Genomic DNA, 16,097 nt, shown 5'->3' with positions numbered 1-16,097 from the left:
ACATTTTTTTCACTATGATATTCCTAATTATCTCCTTATTTATTGTTTAAAACATAGTGGGATATTGGTGATAAGTAAACTTCTGAATTTGTTTTTCATTATTTTTTAAAGATAAAAACTAATCCCACAAATATAAAACAACTAAGAGGCAAGTGGTTTCTGGTCACTTTGAAAACAGTTTCTTCTTTTTTGTCCAGGACCAAACCTAGTCATGATCATGGTGTTTGTTTTTGTTTTTTAATTTGGTTTTGCTAATACCTCAGATATAGCCTGACAAATAGTTAACTTTTAGCCCAAAGGTATAATATATATGTGTGTATATAACAGAACAAAAAATAAAAAACAATTGTTTACACCAGCCTGAGTGAAATGATGAGGGAAGTAAACATTGTGTTTTTTCACTAAAGGTGTACAACGGATAAGGTAAGTCCTCTTATCAGTGGGCTTACATCACAATAAACAGCGCAAGTTGTGATGTAAAACAGCTGTGGTAGTAAAGTGCTTGTCTGCCCCATTTTGCTTTGTTTGGCTGGTTATGAGTGGATTAAATATACATTTTTTAAAAATCTCCAGCATAGATCGACTAGTTTAAAGTCAATTTTCTTCGCAACTAGTCCTTTTCACAGCTTACCGATTACCATAGCCAGTGTTAAATCCACTCTGGAAAATGTGACCTCAGTGCACCAGTTCAAAAGAAACACTGTTCTTTGTTTCTAAGGGCAACTAACTGTTGCTTATTATTTAAATTTTTCATAGCCCCACTTAACTGTAATGCATCTTTCAGAAATAAAAAAATTTTAAACATACTGAGTTACAGTTGCAGAGTTTTCCTGTATCATGTTTGAAACTGTGCTTTTTTTAATTTAAACATGTCAGTTGATACATTTATTACCAGTTGTAAAAGTGTGTATGGGAAGATGTCAGTGGATAGTAAGAGTGAAATGATTCTTGATGAAAAGTTATTTTAAACTTTCTGGTGCCATTGCTTAGAAGTGCTTGCATTACTTATTTAGTCTTGCCGTAGTAATTTGGAACTACTCTCACTGGGAGGACAATCAAGGTAGAGTTAGTTGGGCTTAAACTGGGAGAGGTAGGTTTGGTTGTAAGCTGTGAGAATGGCTTGTGTTTGGTTCACTGTAGCTTTCTGGTCTCTGCACTCCAAGGCAAGATCTCTAACCACCCAAACCCAATGTGTAAAGTGAGCTGTTGGCTCAGCTTTGCATCTTACCTTGATTGTATGTTCCTGTTACAGGGAGGACAGATCCCATCCCAATTGTTGTCAAGTATGATGTCATGGGCATGGGTCGCATGGAAATGGAGGTAAGTTGATCTCATCAGCTCATTTGTTTTATGAGATTTTTAAAATTGAAATTAATTCCAAATTCAGATGTCAATGCAATAATATATTTATTAGATAGAATGTAGTTTTAATAATTTTCTTTGGAATTTTAAAAATGTATTTTACATTTTTATTTAGTGTTGCCTTTGAGGCAGATAGGTGGCAAATAATAACCCTGTTTTAACTGAGGCATAAAGAAATTGTGAATGGTTTGCCCAGGGTTATGCCACAAAACAAGATAAGGCTTAATTAAACCCAGACCCTGGCACTCATTTCAGTAGGCAGTGTTGCTTAACACTTAAAATATTTGTTGTGGTAAAAGCTTTGTCCCTAGAGAACTGTATATAGCTGTCATCTGTGGTATCTTCTTTTCATTGCCTAAAATATTTTCTCCATTTACTCCTAATTTGGCATAGAACATTGAATTAAAATCTGTTACCAAAAAAAAAAAAAGACGCCTGTTGGGAACCACCAGCATGAAAGGATTAATGAACTTTTGTGCATGCTATTTTCTCTGCGGGGTGACAATAAAGCAAGAGGTTGCTGAGCAAAATACACAGTTGTGGGATTTTTTTTCATACAGTACTATAGTTATGCAAATGACTTTTAAAATAGCCAATTGGGGGTACTTTAGGAATTAAAACTAACTATACTTATTTTTGTTAAGCTTGATTATGCCGAAGATGCTACCGAACGGCGCCGTGTCTTAGAAGTGGAAAAAGAAGACACAGAAGAATTGAGACAGAAGTACAAGGTACTTAAATGAAGCTATTTCTTGCATGTGAGGTGCTCACACTGAAAGAGATGTTTTTATTGCAAAAGATCTCTGCTAACAGCATTTGTTTGACATTTGGTGGTAATTTGTAATAGATCTCAAGTTTCTGAACTTTCCTATTTATTGCCTCTGTAAACACTATAGAGATAATAATACTCACTTCATACATCTGTTGGAAGATTGCATTTGGGTTTGAAAACACAGTGCCTGCCGGGCCAGTGTGGTTCAGTGGATTGAGTATTGTCCCATGGACTGAGGTCCCTGTTCCAGTCAGGGCACATGCCTGGATTGCAGACTCTATCCCCTGTAGGAGGCGTGCAGGAGGCAGCCAGATGTTTCTATTTCTCCCTTCCTCTCTCTCTAAAAAAGCAATAAAAATATATTTAAAAAAGAAAAAATCACTGGTAATAGCAGTAAAGATTAAGAGTCCTTTGAGGAGTGGAGGAAAAGAGTCCTTTGAGAGCTTGATACCTATTGATAAGCGTATTCTTTTTAATGGATGAGGTGTTTTAAGAATAGCAAATAAATTGAGAATTTCATTCAGTATTTTTCTTTTAAGGGGCTAATTATAGAAAACTGCATCTTAGAATATGTTAAAATTAGCTTTTAAAAAGACTGACCAGGGAAAATGTTTTTCAAGATGTTGTAGTATGCCCAATCTCTACCATAAAAATAGGTAAATTTGTAGATAAGAAACAGGCTTAGCTAAGATTATCATATAAAAACTGATTATTGCCCTGGCCGGTTTGGCTCAGCGGTTAGAGCATTGGCCTGCAGTCCAGAGAGACCCGGGTTCCGTTCCCGCTAAGGGCACGTACTCTGGTTGCAGTTTGTCCCTGGCCCTGTTTGGGTCATGCGGGTGGCAACCACTCCATGTGTCCCTTTCACGTCGATGTTTCTCTCTCTCTCTCCCTCCCACTCTATCTGAACAAAATATCGAAAGATGTCCTCAGGTAAGGATTAAAAAGAAAAAAAACTGATTATCATATAAAATGGGAGGAGAAAGGGAAATTTATTTTTTTTAATGTGTTCTACCATAAAAAAATATATAAAGCAAAAACTGACAACTACATGGAGAAATGTTATAACCACCACCGTAGTGGAAGATTTTAATATACCTGTCTTAGTAATTGATAGAAGAAGTAGAGAAAAAACTTATTAGCAAGGATGTTTGGAAGATTTGGACAACATAAACAAACCTCACCTAAAGCAAACTATGCACCTAATCACTTTGAAAATAAGAAATTTCAGCCTTGGCCAGTTGGCTCAGTTAGTTGGAGCATCGTCCCCCACACCAAAAGGTGGTGAGTTTGATTCCTGGTCACAGCACATACCTAGGTTTCAATTTGATCCCTGTTTGGGGTGCAAATGGGAGGCAACCAATTAATGTTTCTCTCTCGTGTCGATGTTTTTTTCCGTCTTTCTCTCTTTCCCTTTGTTTCTCTCTAAAATTAATAAAAACATATCCTCTTATGAGATTTAAAAATAATAATAAATTTCAAACATATGGAGCATTTATTTAAACAAATTTTTTTTATCATATTCTGTGTCAACAAATTTCAAAGAACTAAAATTAAGTTATCTAGCCAAAAATCAGTAAAAAAAAAGAAAAAGAAAAGAAAGAAAAATCCCTATGTTTGGAAATGAAGAAATATGATTTTTGTTGCTGTTGTTAATCCTCACCCAAGGATATTTTTTCCATTGATTATTTTTGAGAGAGAGAATGGAAGGGGAGGGACATCGATTGGTTGCCTTCTGTATGTACCTGACAGGGTGGGGATCGAACATGCAACCCAGGTACATGCCCTTGCCTGGAATCAGACCTAATCATCTGATTTTTTTTTTTTTTTGGAAGAGTAAATCTTCCTAATCTGTGTAGACACTATAAAGAACAATATCTTATAGAATTAAGTAAAAATTAAAATAGAATCAAGATATGTTTCTGCAGTCACCATTGCTAGAAGATGGATTCTGCTTAGCATCTGTTATTCATACTGCTCACTTTTGAATCAGTCTCATGTAGATTCATCTGACAGGAAGAAGGTCGATCACATTCCTGTACCTTAGTTTTAAGGGAGGTTGGGAAAGTGAGCTTTTTAATTTTTATGTTGGGGGGAAACCAGCACTGATAAGGAAGAATACCCATGCCCTGGGCAGTTGCTCAGTGGTTAGAGCATCTGCCCACAGACCAGAGACCTGGGTTTGGTTCCCATAGGGCATGTACCTTAGTTGCAGTTTGTCTCTGGCCCCGGTTGGGGTTGTGTGGGTGGCAGCAAGTTGATGTGTCTCTCTCACATCGATGTTTCTCTCTCTCTCTCTCTCTCTCTCTCTCTCTTCCCCCTCTCTCCCTCCCGCTCTATCTGAAGATAAATGCAGAAATGTCCTCCAGTGAGGATTTTTTTTTTTTTAAAGGAAGAATGCCCACAATTTGCTTAACAGCCAAACAAAATGAAACTGCCCGGGATGGGGCAAAAATCATAATGTGCTTTATGTTCACTTTTCAGTTTTAACGAATGATCCAAAGTAGTTCTTTATTGTCTTTCCACAAAATACAGCAACCTTTTCTTGCTGACTAGTATCTCATGTGATAAATGGTAGCTAGATGATACATACTAGAGCTGCACTGAAAGTGTATCCAAAAGATACGATACTGAAAAGAAGACCAATCTTAGAAGCCTTTGAAATGAGACTTCTTTTTAGGTCTCTTAACTCAAAGGAGTTACTCATTGTGAGAGTAATGCATCTATCCTGCTGTAAAAGACTAGAAAATATGTATAAATCATTTATCTTTCCTTTCCCCTTTTCATTCTTCTGTGCTACCCATATCAAATGAATATACTCATCTTGCTTTGAGATGTCTTTTGGTGTCTAGTTTTTAAATTTATTTATTGATATTAGAGAGAGAGAGAGAAACATTGATATATTGTTCCACCCATCTTTGCACTCATCGGTTGCTTCTTGTATGTAACCTGACCGGAGATGAAACTTGATGTCTAGGTGAGGCATACTGGACCATCTCCTTGGGTCAGTCGCACATTTTTGAGCCAGAAAACCTCATTAAAACCAGTGAATATCTGCCCTGGCCAGTTTGGCTCAGCAGTTAGAGCATTGGCTTGCGGTCCAAAGAGACCCAGGTTCGGTTCCGGCTAAGGGCATGTACCTCAGTTGTGGTTTGTCTCCGGTCCTGGTTGGGTTGTGCAGGTAGGTGGCAGCCACTTGATGTGGCCCTTTCACATCGATGTTTCTCTCTCTCTCTCTCTTCCTCTCCCCCGCTCCCTCTCCCTCTCCCTTCCTCCCACTCTATCTGAACAAAAAATGTCCTCAGGTGAGGATTAAAAAAAAAAAAAACAGCCCTGACCGGTTTTGCTCAGCGGTTAGAGCCTCAGCCTGCAGTCTGGAGAGACCTGGGTTCGGTTCCCGCTAAGGGCACGTACCTCGATTGCAGTTTGTCCCCGGCCCCGATTGAGTCGTGTGGGTAGCAACTACTCGATGTGTCCCTTTCACATCGATGTTTCTCTCTCTCTCTCTCTCTCTCTCTCTCTCTCTCTCTCTCTCTCTCTCTCTCTCCCTCCCTCCCTCCCTCCCTCCCATTCTAGCTGAACAAAATATCAAAAAATGTCCTCAGGTAAGGATAAAACAAAAAAACAGTGAATACCTAACATATCTGTGTTGGCATTTCGAAATTAACAGTATAGCTTATTTGGAGAATAGCCTCATAGTATTTAACTCCATAACTGGGCACAGTCTCAAGTAATGTTTTTTTGTTGTTGTTAATCCTCGGGTGAGGATTAAAAAAAAAAGAATCAATCATGAGGATATTTTTTCATTGATTTTTAAATAGACTAGAAGGAAGAGAGGGAGAGAAAAACAGACATCAATTGATTGCCTCCCGCATTATCACAGCCTGTGTCAGGGATCGAACCTGCAACCCAGGTACATGCCCTTGACCAGGAATCGAACCCGTGACCCTTCATTCCGCAGGCCAACACTCTAACCACTGAGCCAAACCGGCCAGGGCTCAAGCAATGCTTTTTGCCTTAAAGTCTAAAAAGTTGAATATTAATACGGTTACTCCAGCTTTTTTTTGGTTAGTATTAGCCTGGCATATCTTATTCTGTCTTTTTGTCTTTTAACTTCCAACTTTCTGAGTCCTGTGTTTTAGGGGGATCTCTTATAATCAGCATGTAGTTGGATTTTGCTTTTCTAACAATATTTTAGTTCATTTATATTTCTTGTAATTATAAATCTCTTTCTACCATTTTTTTACTTTATATTTTTCTGTGTCTTATTGTCCTTTCTTACCTTTATAAAATGGAAGTTTTCTTATTCTTTTCCTTCTTTATAACTTACATTCTTCTAATAATTACCCTTGGAATTTGAATACAAATTATGCTTACTTGAACAAAGTCTAAAGTTAACTCCATCCCAATCACTAGAAGGACTCTAGAACACTTTAACTTCCCCCTTTCATTATAATTGACTCTATCAGCTAGTGGGGTGTTTTTTTGTTTGTTTTGTGTTTTGTTGTTGTTGTTGTTACACCTCACCCAAGAATACTTTTCCATTGATTTTTTTTTTTTTTTTTGTAGATTGGAAGGGGAACGGGGAGCATTGATGTGAGAGAGACACATCTGTTGGTTGCCTCCCACAAGACAGCAATCCAGGCCAGGGATCAAACCTGCAACCCAGGCACCTGCCCTTGACCAGAAATCAAACCCGAGACTCTTCTGTCCACAGGCTGACGCTCTAACTGCTAAGCCAAACTGTCCAGGGCATGTCTATCCCTTTTTCATACTGTCAGCTAGGTACTTTATGTGGAGTATTTTGTTGTTGTTGTTAATTTATATATTTATTTATTTTATTACTTACCATTAGTTTTAGAGACATCAATTTGTTGTTTCACTTATTTATGCATTCATTGATTGGTTTTTTTTTTAATCCTCACCCAAGGACATTTTTGCATTTATCTTCAGATAAAGCGGGAGGGAGAGAGGAGGGAAGAGAGAGAGAGAGAGAAACATCGATACGAGAGAGACACATCAACTGGCTGCCACCCACACAACCGCAACCAGGCCGGGGACAAACTGCAATTGAGGTGCATGCCCTTAGTGGAAACCGAACCCAGGACTCTCTGGTCCGCAGGCCGACACACTAACCACTGAGCCAAACCGGCCAGGGCTCATGATTGATTCTTTTTTTTTAATCCTCACCCGAGGATATTTTTCCATTTTCTGTACAGATAGAGTGGGAGGGAGAGAGAGGAAGGGAGAGACAGACAGAAACATCGACGTGAAGGGACACATCGAGTGGCTGCCACCCGCACGACCAACCAGGGCCGGGGACAAACTGCAACCGAAGTACATGCCCTTAGCGGGAACCGAACCCGGGTCTCTCAGGACCGCAGGCCGACGCTCTAACCACTGAGCCAAACTGGCCAGGGCTCATGATTGATTCTTGTATGTGTCCTGACCGGGGATCAAACCCACAACCTTGACGTATTGGGATGATGCTCTAACCAATTGAGCCACACTAGCCACGGCTCTGAGAGTATTTTTTATTCCCTCTGGCAAGACTCAGAGATCCTGGTACCTCTCCAGCCTACTTTTAAGTTCTTTTGCTTATTACATGAGGCTTCTCAGGTTTAGCTCCCCAACCTTACTCAAACCCCAAGCTCCAATGTCACCCATATGTCCAAAGGAGAGCCCTTGCCTGTCATAGCTCTGATTTCAGTTTCAGATCATAGTTGATTTTTTGTTTTGTTTTGTTGTTTTTCTTCTCCCATTGCTTTTCTCGGATTTCCTTCTATGTCTCCTTCAGTGCAATAAAAATTATGTTTGATGTATCTGATTTGTTGGGTTTTTTTAAGCCAGGGTTAAACGTAGGGGTTGCCATAGTATCTAGTCAACATACTGCAAAAAAGGAAAGTAGTAATTAAACTTTAGAATGTTTGTTTATTTGAAGACAACTGTTAGTATAACCACACACAAATTACCCCACCAAATTACCACTTAACGTTTCATCCAGCTTTTACTTGTACCACTAAATTTTATGAAAGCCCTTTTTTCTTTCATCAGGTAAGACTACTTCTTTGCAAAATTCACTTAAAATTCTACCAAGTTCATTTTTTGTTTGTATTTTATGGTTCTTACAGGATTATGTTGACAAAGAGAAGGCAATTGCCAAAGCATTGGAAGACCTCAGAGCCAACTTTTACTGTGAACTCTGTGATAAGCAGTATCAGAAACATCAGGAATTTGACAACCATATCAATTCCTATGATCATGCACACAAGCAGGTGAGGAATAATTATTTGCTAACAAACAAAAAGATACTTTATTTGTTGTTACAACTATTGAATTTTGAGTGGATCCAAAAAACTTGGTGACTATGGTTTCTTGTATTTTCCAGTCTTTATATGACATCATCTGACTTGATTTTTTCAGTGACAGAAGTCCTGACATAGACCTCCCCATTCCAACATTTTATGTAGAGTGAAGAATTGTGAACTTAATAAATCTTGCATAAAAAATTTTTTTCTTTCTCCCTTTATGAATATGTTATACTTTGAACAGTTATCCCAGACTGGTCGTTTCATCTTCTGTATAAAAGATTTCATGCTTTATTAGCTACTCTTTCCTATCAGTAAGTCATTTTGTTATACCCTTGGAAGGTAGATAAATCTTGAGAAGGAAAATAAAATTAGATGCTATCTTAACTTTAACAAAAGACTCTGATGCTACCTGTTGAAAAGCTTGCTGAAAAATGAATTACATTTCCCTTGCAATCTTTTTTTTTTTTTTTTTTTTTTGATTTAGGAAAAAAACTTGTACCTAACTAGTTACTGGCATAGAAAACGTAACAATAATTCCCTAGAGGGATTTTAGAAGGAGGAAATTAATCTTTAAATCTACAGCACAATTCTGGGTTATTAAAGAATTTTGAGCCATTTGATCTTGGGTGACTAGCAGAACTTGTTAGGTCTTTGGTGGAGGTACAAAGTTGTATTTGTTAAACTTGTAAGATTTATGGGCATTGAAGGAATGATCTCTTAAGCTGAACCTGTTAAACCAACATTTTTTTTTGATCTTTGCTTTATTTTTTAACCGACCAAAGATTTCAGAGCACAGGTAAAAAAGGCAGACTTTGACTAAGCTTTACTTTTATACCACAGGGATACTTTTCAAGCTGGTTATAGTATTATACTTTATGCAACAATCTCTTCCACATTTAACTACACCTAATATTGTCAGCTGTGCCTGATTTGAAGAAGAGAAATTGCGAGAGCTATATATATGGAAAGATATATTAGCAATTACATTACTCCTTCAAAGAATAATCTGCCAAGAATGAAGAATGCAGCAATTTTTTATGGATTTAACAAAGACATTTTACATCTAAGTACATACTCACCTTTTTGGGTTCTTGAGAATTTCTTCAATTAAATACTCTTTGTGATTAGTTAAAGAAGACTTCAGAACAAACTTTAGGGACCAAAAGGACATTTAGAAAGGTTGTATTTTTAGTTGATGAGAAGAATCTTGAGTAAAGTATTTTGTTTGTTTTTTCATTAATCCTCACCCAAGAATATTTTTTCATTAATTTTTAGAGAAAGTGAGAGGGAGAGAGAGAGATCGATGTGCGAGAGACACATAGATTGGTTGCCTCCTACATGATCCCAACCAAAGCCGGCGATTGAACCTGCAACCCAGGTATGTGCCCTTAACTGGAATCAAACCCACAGCCCTTCAGTCCACGGGCCAATGCTCTAACTGCTGTGCCCAGGGCTCTTGAGTAAAGTTTTAATTAGAAAAGAATAAACCAAGACAAATGTTAATTCAAATTTGAATAATGTATGCACTTGCTTTCTAAGGAGAAATCTATGAAAGCAACACAGATTTACAGTTAATTATAGAACTAATAAAATTCACGTTAACGACAACAATGTGATGGGTGATAATGTTTTATTGATGTTTCTTTCAACTTGAGAAACGTAGAAATTGTTGCATCTCTAGTTCATTTGAATTTGACATGTTTATTCTCCTGTGCACTTTGGTTTGTCTCAATTCTCTCACCACTTTTCCTATTGCAATGGCTTTTACTTGGGGAGATTTTGTTCCCCAGGGGATACTTGGCAATGTCTGGAGACATTTTTGATTATCACAACTAGGGGGACGGGGCTACTGGCATCTGGTGGGTGGAGGCCAAGGGTGCTGCTAAACATCTTACTATGCACAAGAATGTTCCTTGCAACTAAGTATTACCTGGCCCAAAATGTCAATCAGTGCTGAGGTTGAGAAGCCCTGTTCTGTTGTGATGACTGAAAACTTTCAAATATATATAGTATTATGGTATCATTTGGCCTTTGCTTGGTACAAACGTATTATTATCATTTAACTTCCCCAGGTATGTTGTAAACATTTATAAAGCACTCATCTAGATGATCTCAAATATTCATTTATTACTCTTTTTTAGATTATTATCAAAGTGAAAATACAAAATTAAGGATTTCTTAGAATTCATTAATGTAGAATATATCTGTGATCTTTGGTCTAGGGGGGAAAAATCTTTAGCTGGTATAATTATTATATGTGAATGCATGTTAGCTAATTTTTCCTTGATCAAAAGCCCATCTTAGGTGTTAAAAAAAAAAAAGAACAGATGTAGTATGATTTTGTTATTTTGGGGGGGTTTTGGTGGCATATCTTTCTCTTTTTTTTAATTTTTTTTCCTTGATTTTTTAGAGAGAGAGAGGGAGAGAGAGATAGAAACATCTATGAGAGAGAACATCGATTGGCTGCCTCTTGCATGTCCCCCATTGGGGATTGGGCCTACAACCTGGGCACATGTCCTGACTGGGAATCAAACTGACGACCTCTTGGTGCATGAGTCGACGCTCAGCCACTGAGCCACACCAGCTGGCTGGTGGCATATTCTTAATTTGGTTGAAATGAAGGCTTTTTCATCTTTCTTTATACTGCTTTCTTATTGAAAATGGTAGACTCTTGAAACAGAATACTATAAATATATAAACAGAAAAATGCACAGCACTAAATGTTTGTAAAGTTACACTCTTCCCTGCAACTTAGATTTTCTAAGGAGCTTTTAATTGACCATGATACAACACAGTTAAATGACCCCTAAGAGGAGGTAGGTCCTATTTTTTTAATTCTTATTTGATGGACATGAACTTCCCATACAAATGGACCTACCACTTTCCACATTTATGCTTTAAAATCATAAAGACACCCTGTCTTGTCTTCCAGGAAGGCACACAGGATTATTATGAATCTGAGATGATAGGTAAGTACATTCAACTCTATGTTAGTAATCCCTAGTTTGCATCTTCCATCAAATTTTAACCATTAAAATTTTTAGTATAGGCAGGGTTCTGAACATGCCCTTATCTTCATTAAACACAAATAATCTCTCAAAAAGGAGCTGTGGAGTCACACTCATTTGTGGGGTTTTTTTTGTTTTGTTTTGTTCTGCCTCTCACTATTCACTAGATTTTCCTTAAATTTTCTAAGATACTTTGTGAAGAAAGTCATTAATACACAGATATCAAGTCCTAGCTTGATCTTCAAAGATGAAAAAGCTAATTGGACATTTTGGCTCTTTCAGCAATTTAACCCTTGTTTTAAAGTAATCATTTCAATACATTTTGAGCTCTTCAAGGATATGCCTTTCCATTCTTCAAGAGATAACCCAATGATTGCTTTTTATATTGTAAATTGGTTCTGATATGCCTGAGTGTTCAGTAAGCATAAATATCTGTCTTCTACCTTTATTGACTTAGTTGTAAGTTAAAGTTGACTTTGAAACTAAATATTTTTTCATCTCTCTCTCTCCCTGCCTCTTTAATTATTGTGCATATCTTTTTTAAAAAAACATGTCTGCTAATCAATAATGACAATGCAAACCATTTTCTTTAATTTTACAGAGGGCCTAAATTTCAAACTCCAAAGAACATTTTTTTTCCCATAGGTAAATTTATAGCACAATAACTGTCTGTGCCTTATAGTTGTTGTTTTGCTTTTCTTTCTTGGGGGATTTTTACCTACTCAGGATTTTACCAGTCTTACTCTTTTATTTGTGCCACTAAGGGTCTCTTCACCAGCCTCTAGTACATAAACTGTAGACCACAAATTATTCCTCAGATGTATTTTGTCTGGCCTTTGTAGTGTTAGTTTTTTCCCCTTTAATTTTGATTGGTTCCTAATTTTTTTTAAATGAGACTTTATATAATTAAGGCTTTGGCTTATCTTGAAAAATTAAAATATCTAAGAACATTAGTTATACATTTCAACATAACAGTTGTCTAAAGCTGAATATTTGCTATCTCTTCAAAAAGGCATGCATATGTAGTAAACCTTCCAATTAGCTCTGGTCTCCACTTCATCTTTCCCCTTATATCATCCTGGGTGACTCATTATATTGCCTGCCACACTCCTCTAAACCTTTGAGTTTGTGACCCAAACTTACATCTTTCCCTCTCAGCACAGGCTCCCACAGGTTCTAATTTGACACTGGGGAAGTAGCATATTGAAAAGCTGCCTTAGCCCTGGCCAGTTTGGCTCAGCGGTTGGAGCGTCGACCTGCGGTACAGAGAGACCCAGGTTCGGTTCCCGCTAAGGGCACGTACCTCGGTTGCAGTTTGTCCCCGGCCCTGGTTGGTCGTGCGGGTGGCAGCCACTCGATGTGTCCCTTCACATCGATGTTTCTCTCTCTCTCTCTCTCTTCCTCTCTCTCCCTCCTGCTCTATCTGAACAGAAAAATGTCCTCGGGTGAGGATAAAAAAAAAAAAAAGAAAAGAAAAGTGCCTTAGTGTTGGATCCAGTTTCCTTGCAGTTTCAAAACTATCTGTGATAGTCTTATCCAATAATCAAAACCTGGTATTGTAAAGCAGCTTTGAGGAATTCCTTTAACTTGTAGAATTGATACCTTGGTCATAGGAAAGAATGCTTTCAGACTGCCTCTTCTTTCTGCTAAAATAACTTCATTGTAAAAACCCCTGTGATTTTTTTTAACATTTTTTGCAAAGACTAAAGTCTTATTTAATACCAAGGTCTGTTTTAGCTATAAAAACAGTGGTTTCCTGAGTTTTAAATAGCTGAACTAAAATAGATTAAGCCTATAGCAACCATCAGTAACTGCTCTATTCTAAATTGTACAAAACAGAATCTATTACTATATGATTTAGTTAACTTTGTCTAAACTCTTACAGTTACTTTTTGATAGCATTGCTTACTTTTAGTTGACTGTTTCAGTACCCAGTAATATATGTTACAAGGAACAGAAATTTTAGAGTTTTTCTCATTACTCAAAAATAAAATATGTCCCGACTTTAAATATTTTCTGAGAAATTCTATGGTAATGAAAGGAATGATCACTAAGGACTTCATTCAACTTTGGAGTGGTCACTTTTCACTTGAAGGCTGGATTTTTGCCTTTCAAGATATTTTACGACATTCGATCCTCTGTATATTTGGCATATATGGCATCAGGAACAATAAACACATCAAAACCAATTGGACCTCTGGTGAGCCACTGAAGATCTAAAGAGATGCAGACTGGGTTTCTTTTTTAGTGCTGTTGTGATATTCAATTGCAAGGGCAGAGGGCACACAGAGCTAAGTAATTTTTTTTTAAAAGGCAAGAGAAGCCCTGGCCGGTTTGGCTCAGCGGTTAGAGCATTGGCCTGCGGTCCTGAGAGACCCGGGTTCGGTTCCCACTAAGGGCGCGTACCTCGGTTGCAGTTTGTCCCCGGCCCTGGTCGGTTGTGCGGGTGGCAGCCACTCGATGTGTTCCTTTTACATCGATGTTTCTCTCTCTCTCTCTGTTCCTCTCTCTCCCTCCCACTCTACCTGAACAAAAAATGAAAAAATGTCCTCGGGTGAGGATAAAAAAAAAAAAAAAAAAAAAAATTAAAATAAATAAATAAATAAAGGCAAGAGAAGATCATTTTAAGGCTAAAAGAAAAAGAAAATGACCCTTCTGAGAAGCAAAACCATTAAGATAATATACCAGTGAAGATATTCCATAGGTACTCTATATTTTGGGTCTTTACAGACTGTTTATCCTTAGAAAATCATAAATTATTATCAAGATATAAAATAGGTTAAGAAAATCATAAAGTACTTATGAATCCCAAAGCTTCATAAATGTTGACTTAAACAGCACAATTTACCACTGAAGAGAAGATACTATGCTTTGAAAAGCAAAGCAATTGTGAAGAAAGGTATACATTTTAAAACTTGAGCATCTTGTTTTATCTTAATATCTGTAGCAGAGAAAGGAACGTTTTAGGTTTGGTGATACTTTTAGCCACTGTGGATGCCATTTTCTTTGGGACTGTTTTTGCCTAATAAAAAAATTGACATCCTTTGGCCAGTCTTCTAAAAATTGAGCATGTTTAAGGCTTTTCACCTGTTAAATCTTACCTACTCACCACCTCTGCATTTGTTGGGAATAGACTTCTTACACCCAGCTATCACTTTAACCTTGGAAAACTGTCTGTTTAGAGAAGCTGTCTGCTTGTGTGAGCAAAGATAACCCTAAACAGACCTTTTGAGAGCTAAGGTTGCTGGTAAACCCTATATTCTCTTAACTGTTTATTTCTAACTGTTCTTCATTTTGGCATACAACTCTAATTTTCTCTGGTCCACGGACCAACACTCTAACTGCTGAGCCAAACCGGCCAGGGCAACAATTCAAATTTTGAGTAAAAATAATTTTACCTTATTTATGTTGTGCACTTTTCAAGCTGTTTTCTGCCCCCGTGTAGTATGTCCTCACTTAATGTTCTAGGAAATTGTGGCTCAAAAGTTCTTGGAAATTGTGGCTTTAAGCAAAACAACATATCACAAAACCAATTTTATCACAGGCTAATTGATATAAACAAATGAAATTCCAATAGCGTATTTCTGGTCATAAAATATTCCAAACTTCTAAATAAAGACCCAAAACACTTCTGATATTAAACATTGAAACAAATGTGAGCTCTACATACATTTAAGAAAGATTAATAAAAACATAATTATTCTTCAACCTGGGTTGAAGGTGGTCAGAGCCTTTCCCAGCAGCTCAGGGAGCAAGGCTGGTACCCACCCTGGACAGGACACCCTTCCGTCACAGGGTGCATCCACCCACATCCTCACACTCACTCAGACTGGGACAGTGTGTAGACACACCAGTTCATCTTAGGGATGTGGGAGGAAATGAGTACCCGGGAAAAAACCCACATAGACTTGGGGAGAATGTACAAACTACACAGACAGTGGCCCCTACCAGGAATTAATTGTTTTGTTTTGTTTTTTTCCTTATAAATCTTTTTTTTTTTTTTTTTAAATAATTTTTCTTTATTGATTTTAGAGAGCAAGAAGAAGGGAGAGGGAGAGAGATAGAAACATCAGTGAGAGAGACATCAATTGGCCACCTCCTGCATATCCCCACTGGGGATCCGGCCCACAACCTGGGCATGTGCCCTGACCGGGAATCAAACCAGCGACCTCTTGGTGCATGGGTCAATGCTCAACCACTAAGCCACACCAGCCAGGCTCTCATAAACTTTTTAATGAAATAACATTATTCAAGAACCTGCTGTATACTTATATTATACATCACAGTGTTGCACTGTGGTGGATATTCTAGGCTGAAACTATATGTTCTGTTGTAGTCTGAAAAATTAAAGCAACTTAAGGAATAATAAGTTTGTGAGTGATGGTGCTGAAAAGAGCTCTAAACTAGGTTACTGCTGTTCCATATGTTTTGGGCCCAAAACAGCTCTTATGAATTACAAATCTTTTTTTTTCTCTTTTTTTTCTTTATTGATTTTAGAGTGAGAGGAAGGGAGAGGGAAAGAGAGAGAGAAACATCGATGAGAGAGAACATCGATTGACTGCCTCCCGCATGTCCCCCATTGGGGATCGGGCCCATAACCTGGGCATGTGCCCCAACTAGAATCCAGTTGGCAACCTCTTAGTG

At 37.6% G+C, this 16,097-nt stretch overlaps 1 protein-coding gene across 13 annotated transcripts in view; it reads left to right on the top strand.

The window, feature by feature from the left end:
- GPATCH8 (G-patch domain containing 8) overlaps positions 1 to 16,097 on the top strand; it is an 85,048-nt gene that overhangs the window by 49,517 nt on the left and 19,434 nt on the right. For 12 of the 13 annotated variants that reach the window (XM_036267786.1, XM_036267794.1, XM_036267797.1 and 9 more), the window contains 3 exons: positions 1,253 to 1,320; positions 2,007 to 2,093; positions 8,266 to 8,409. In XM_036267786.1, coding sequence (XP_036123679.1) covers positions 1,253 to 1,320; positions 2,007 to 2,093; positions 8,266 to 8,409 — 299 coding nt within the window. Of the gene's footprint in view, positions 1 to 407; positions 424 to 1,252; positions 1,321 to 2,006; positions 2,094 to 8,265; positions 8,410 to 16,097 lie in introns of those variants that run through there. The other variant, XM_036267796.1, reaches the window with a different exon arrangement.

The sequence above is a fragment of the Molossus molossus genome, unplaced genomic scaffold, assembly GCF_014108415.1.
Source record: "Molossus molossus isolate mMolMol1 unplaced genomic scaffold, mMolMol1.p scaffold_m16_p_19, whole genome shotgun sequence".
NCBI lineage: Eukaryota > Metazoa > Chordata > Mammalia > Chiroptera > Molossidae > Molossus > Molossus molossus.
Note: the sequence above shows the minus strand (reverse complement) of the source record. Positions and strands in the feature narration are given on the sequence as shown.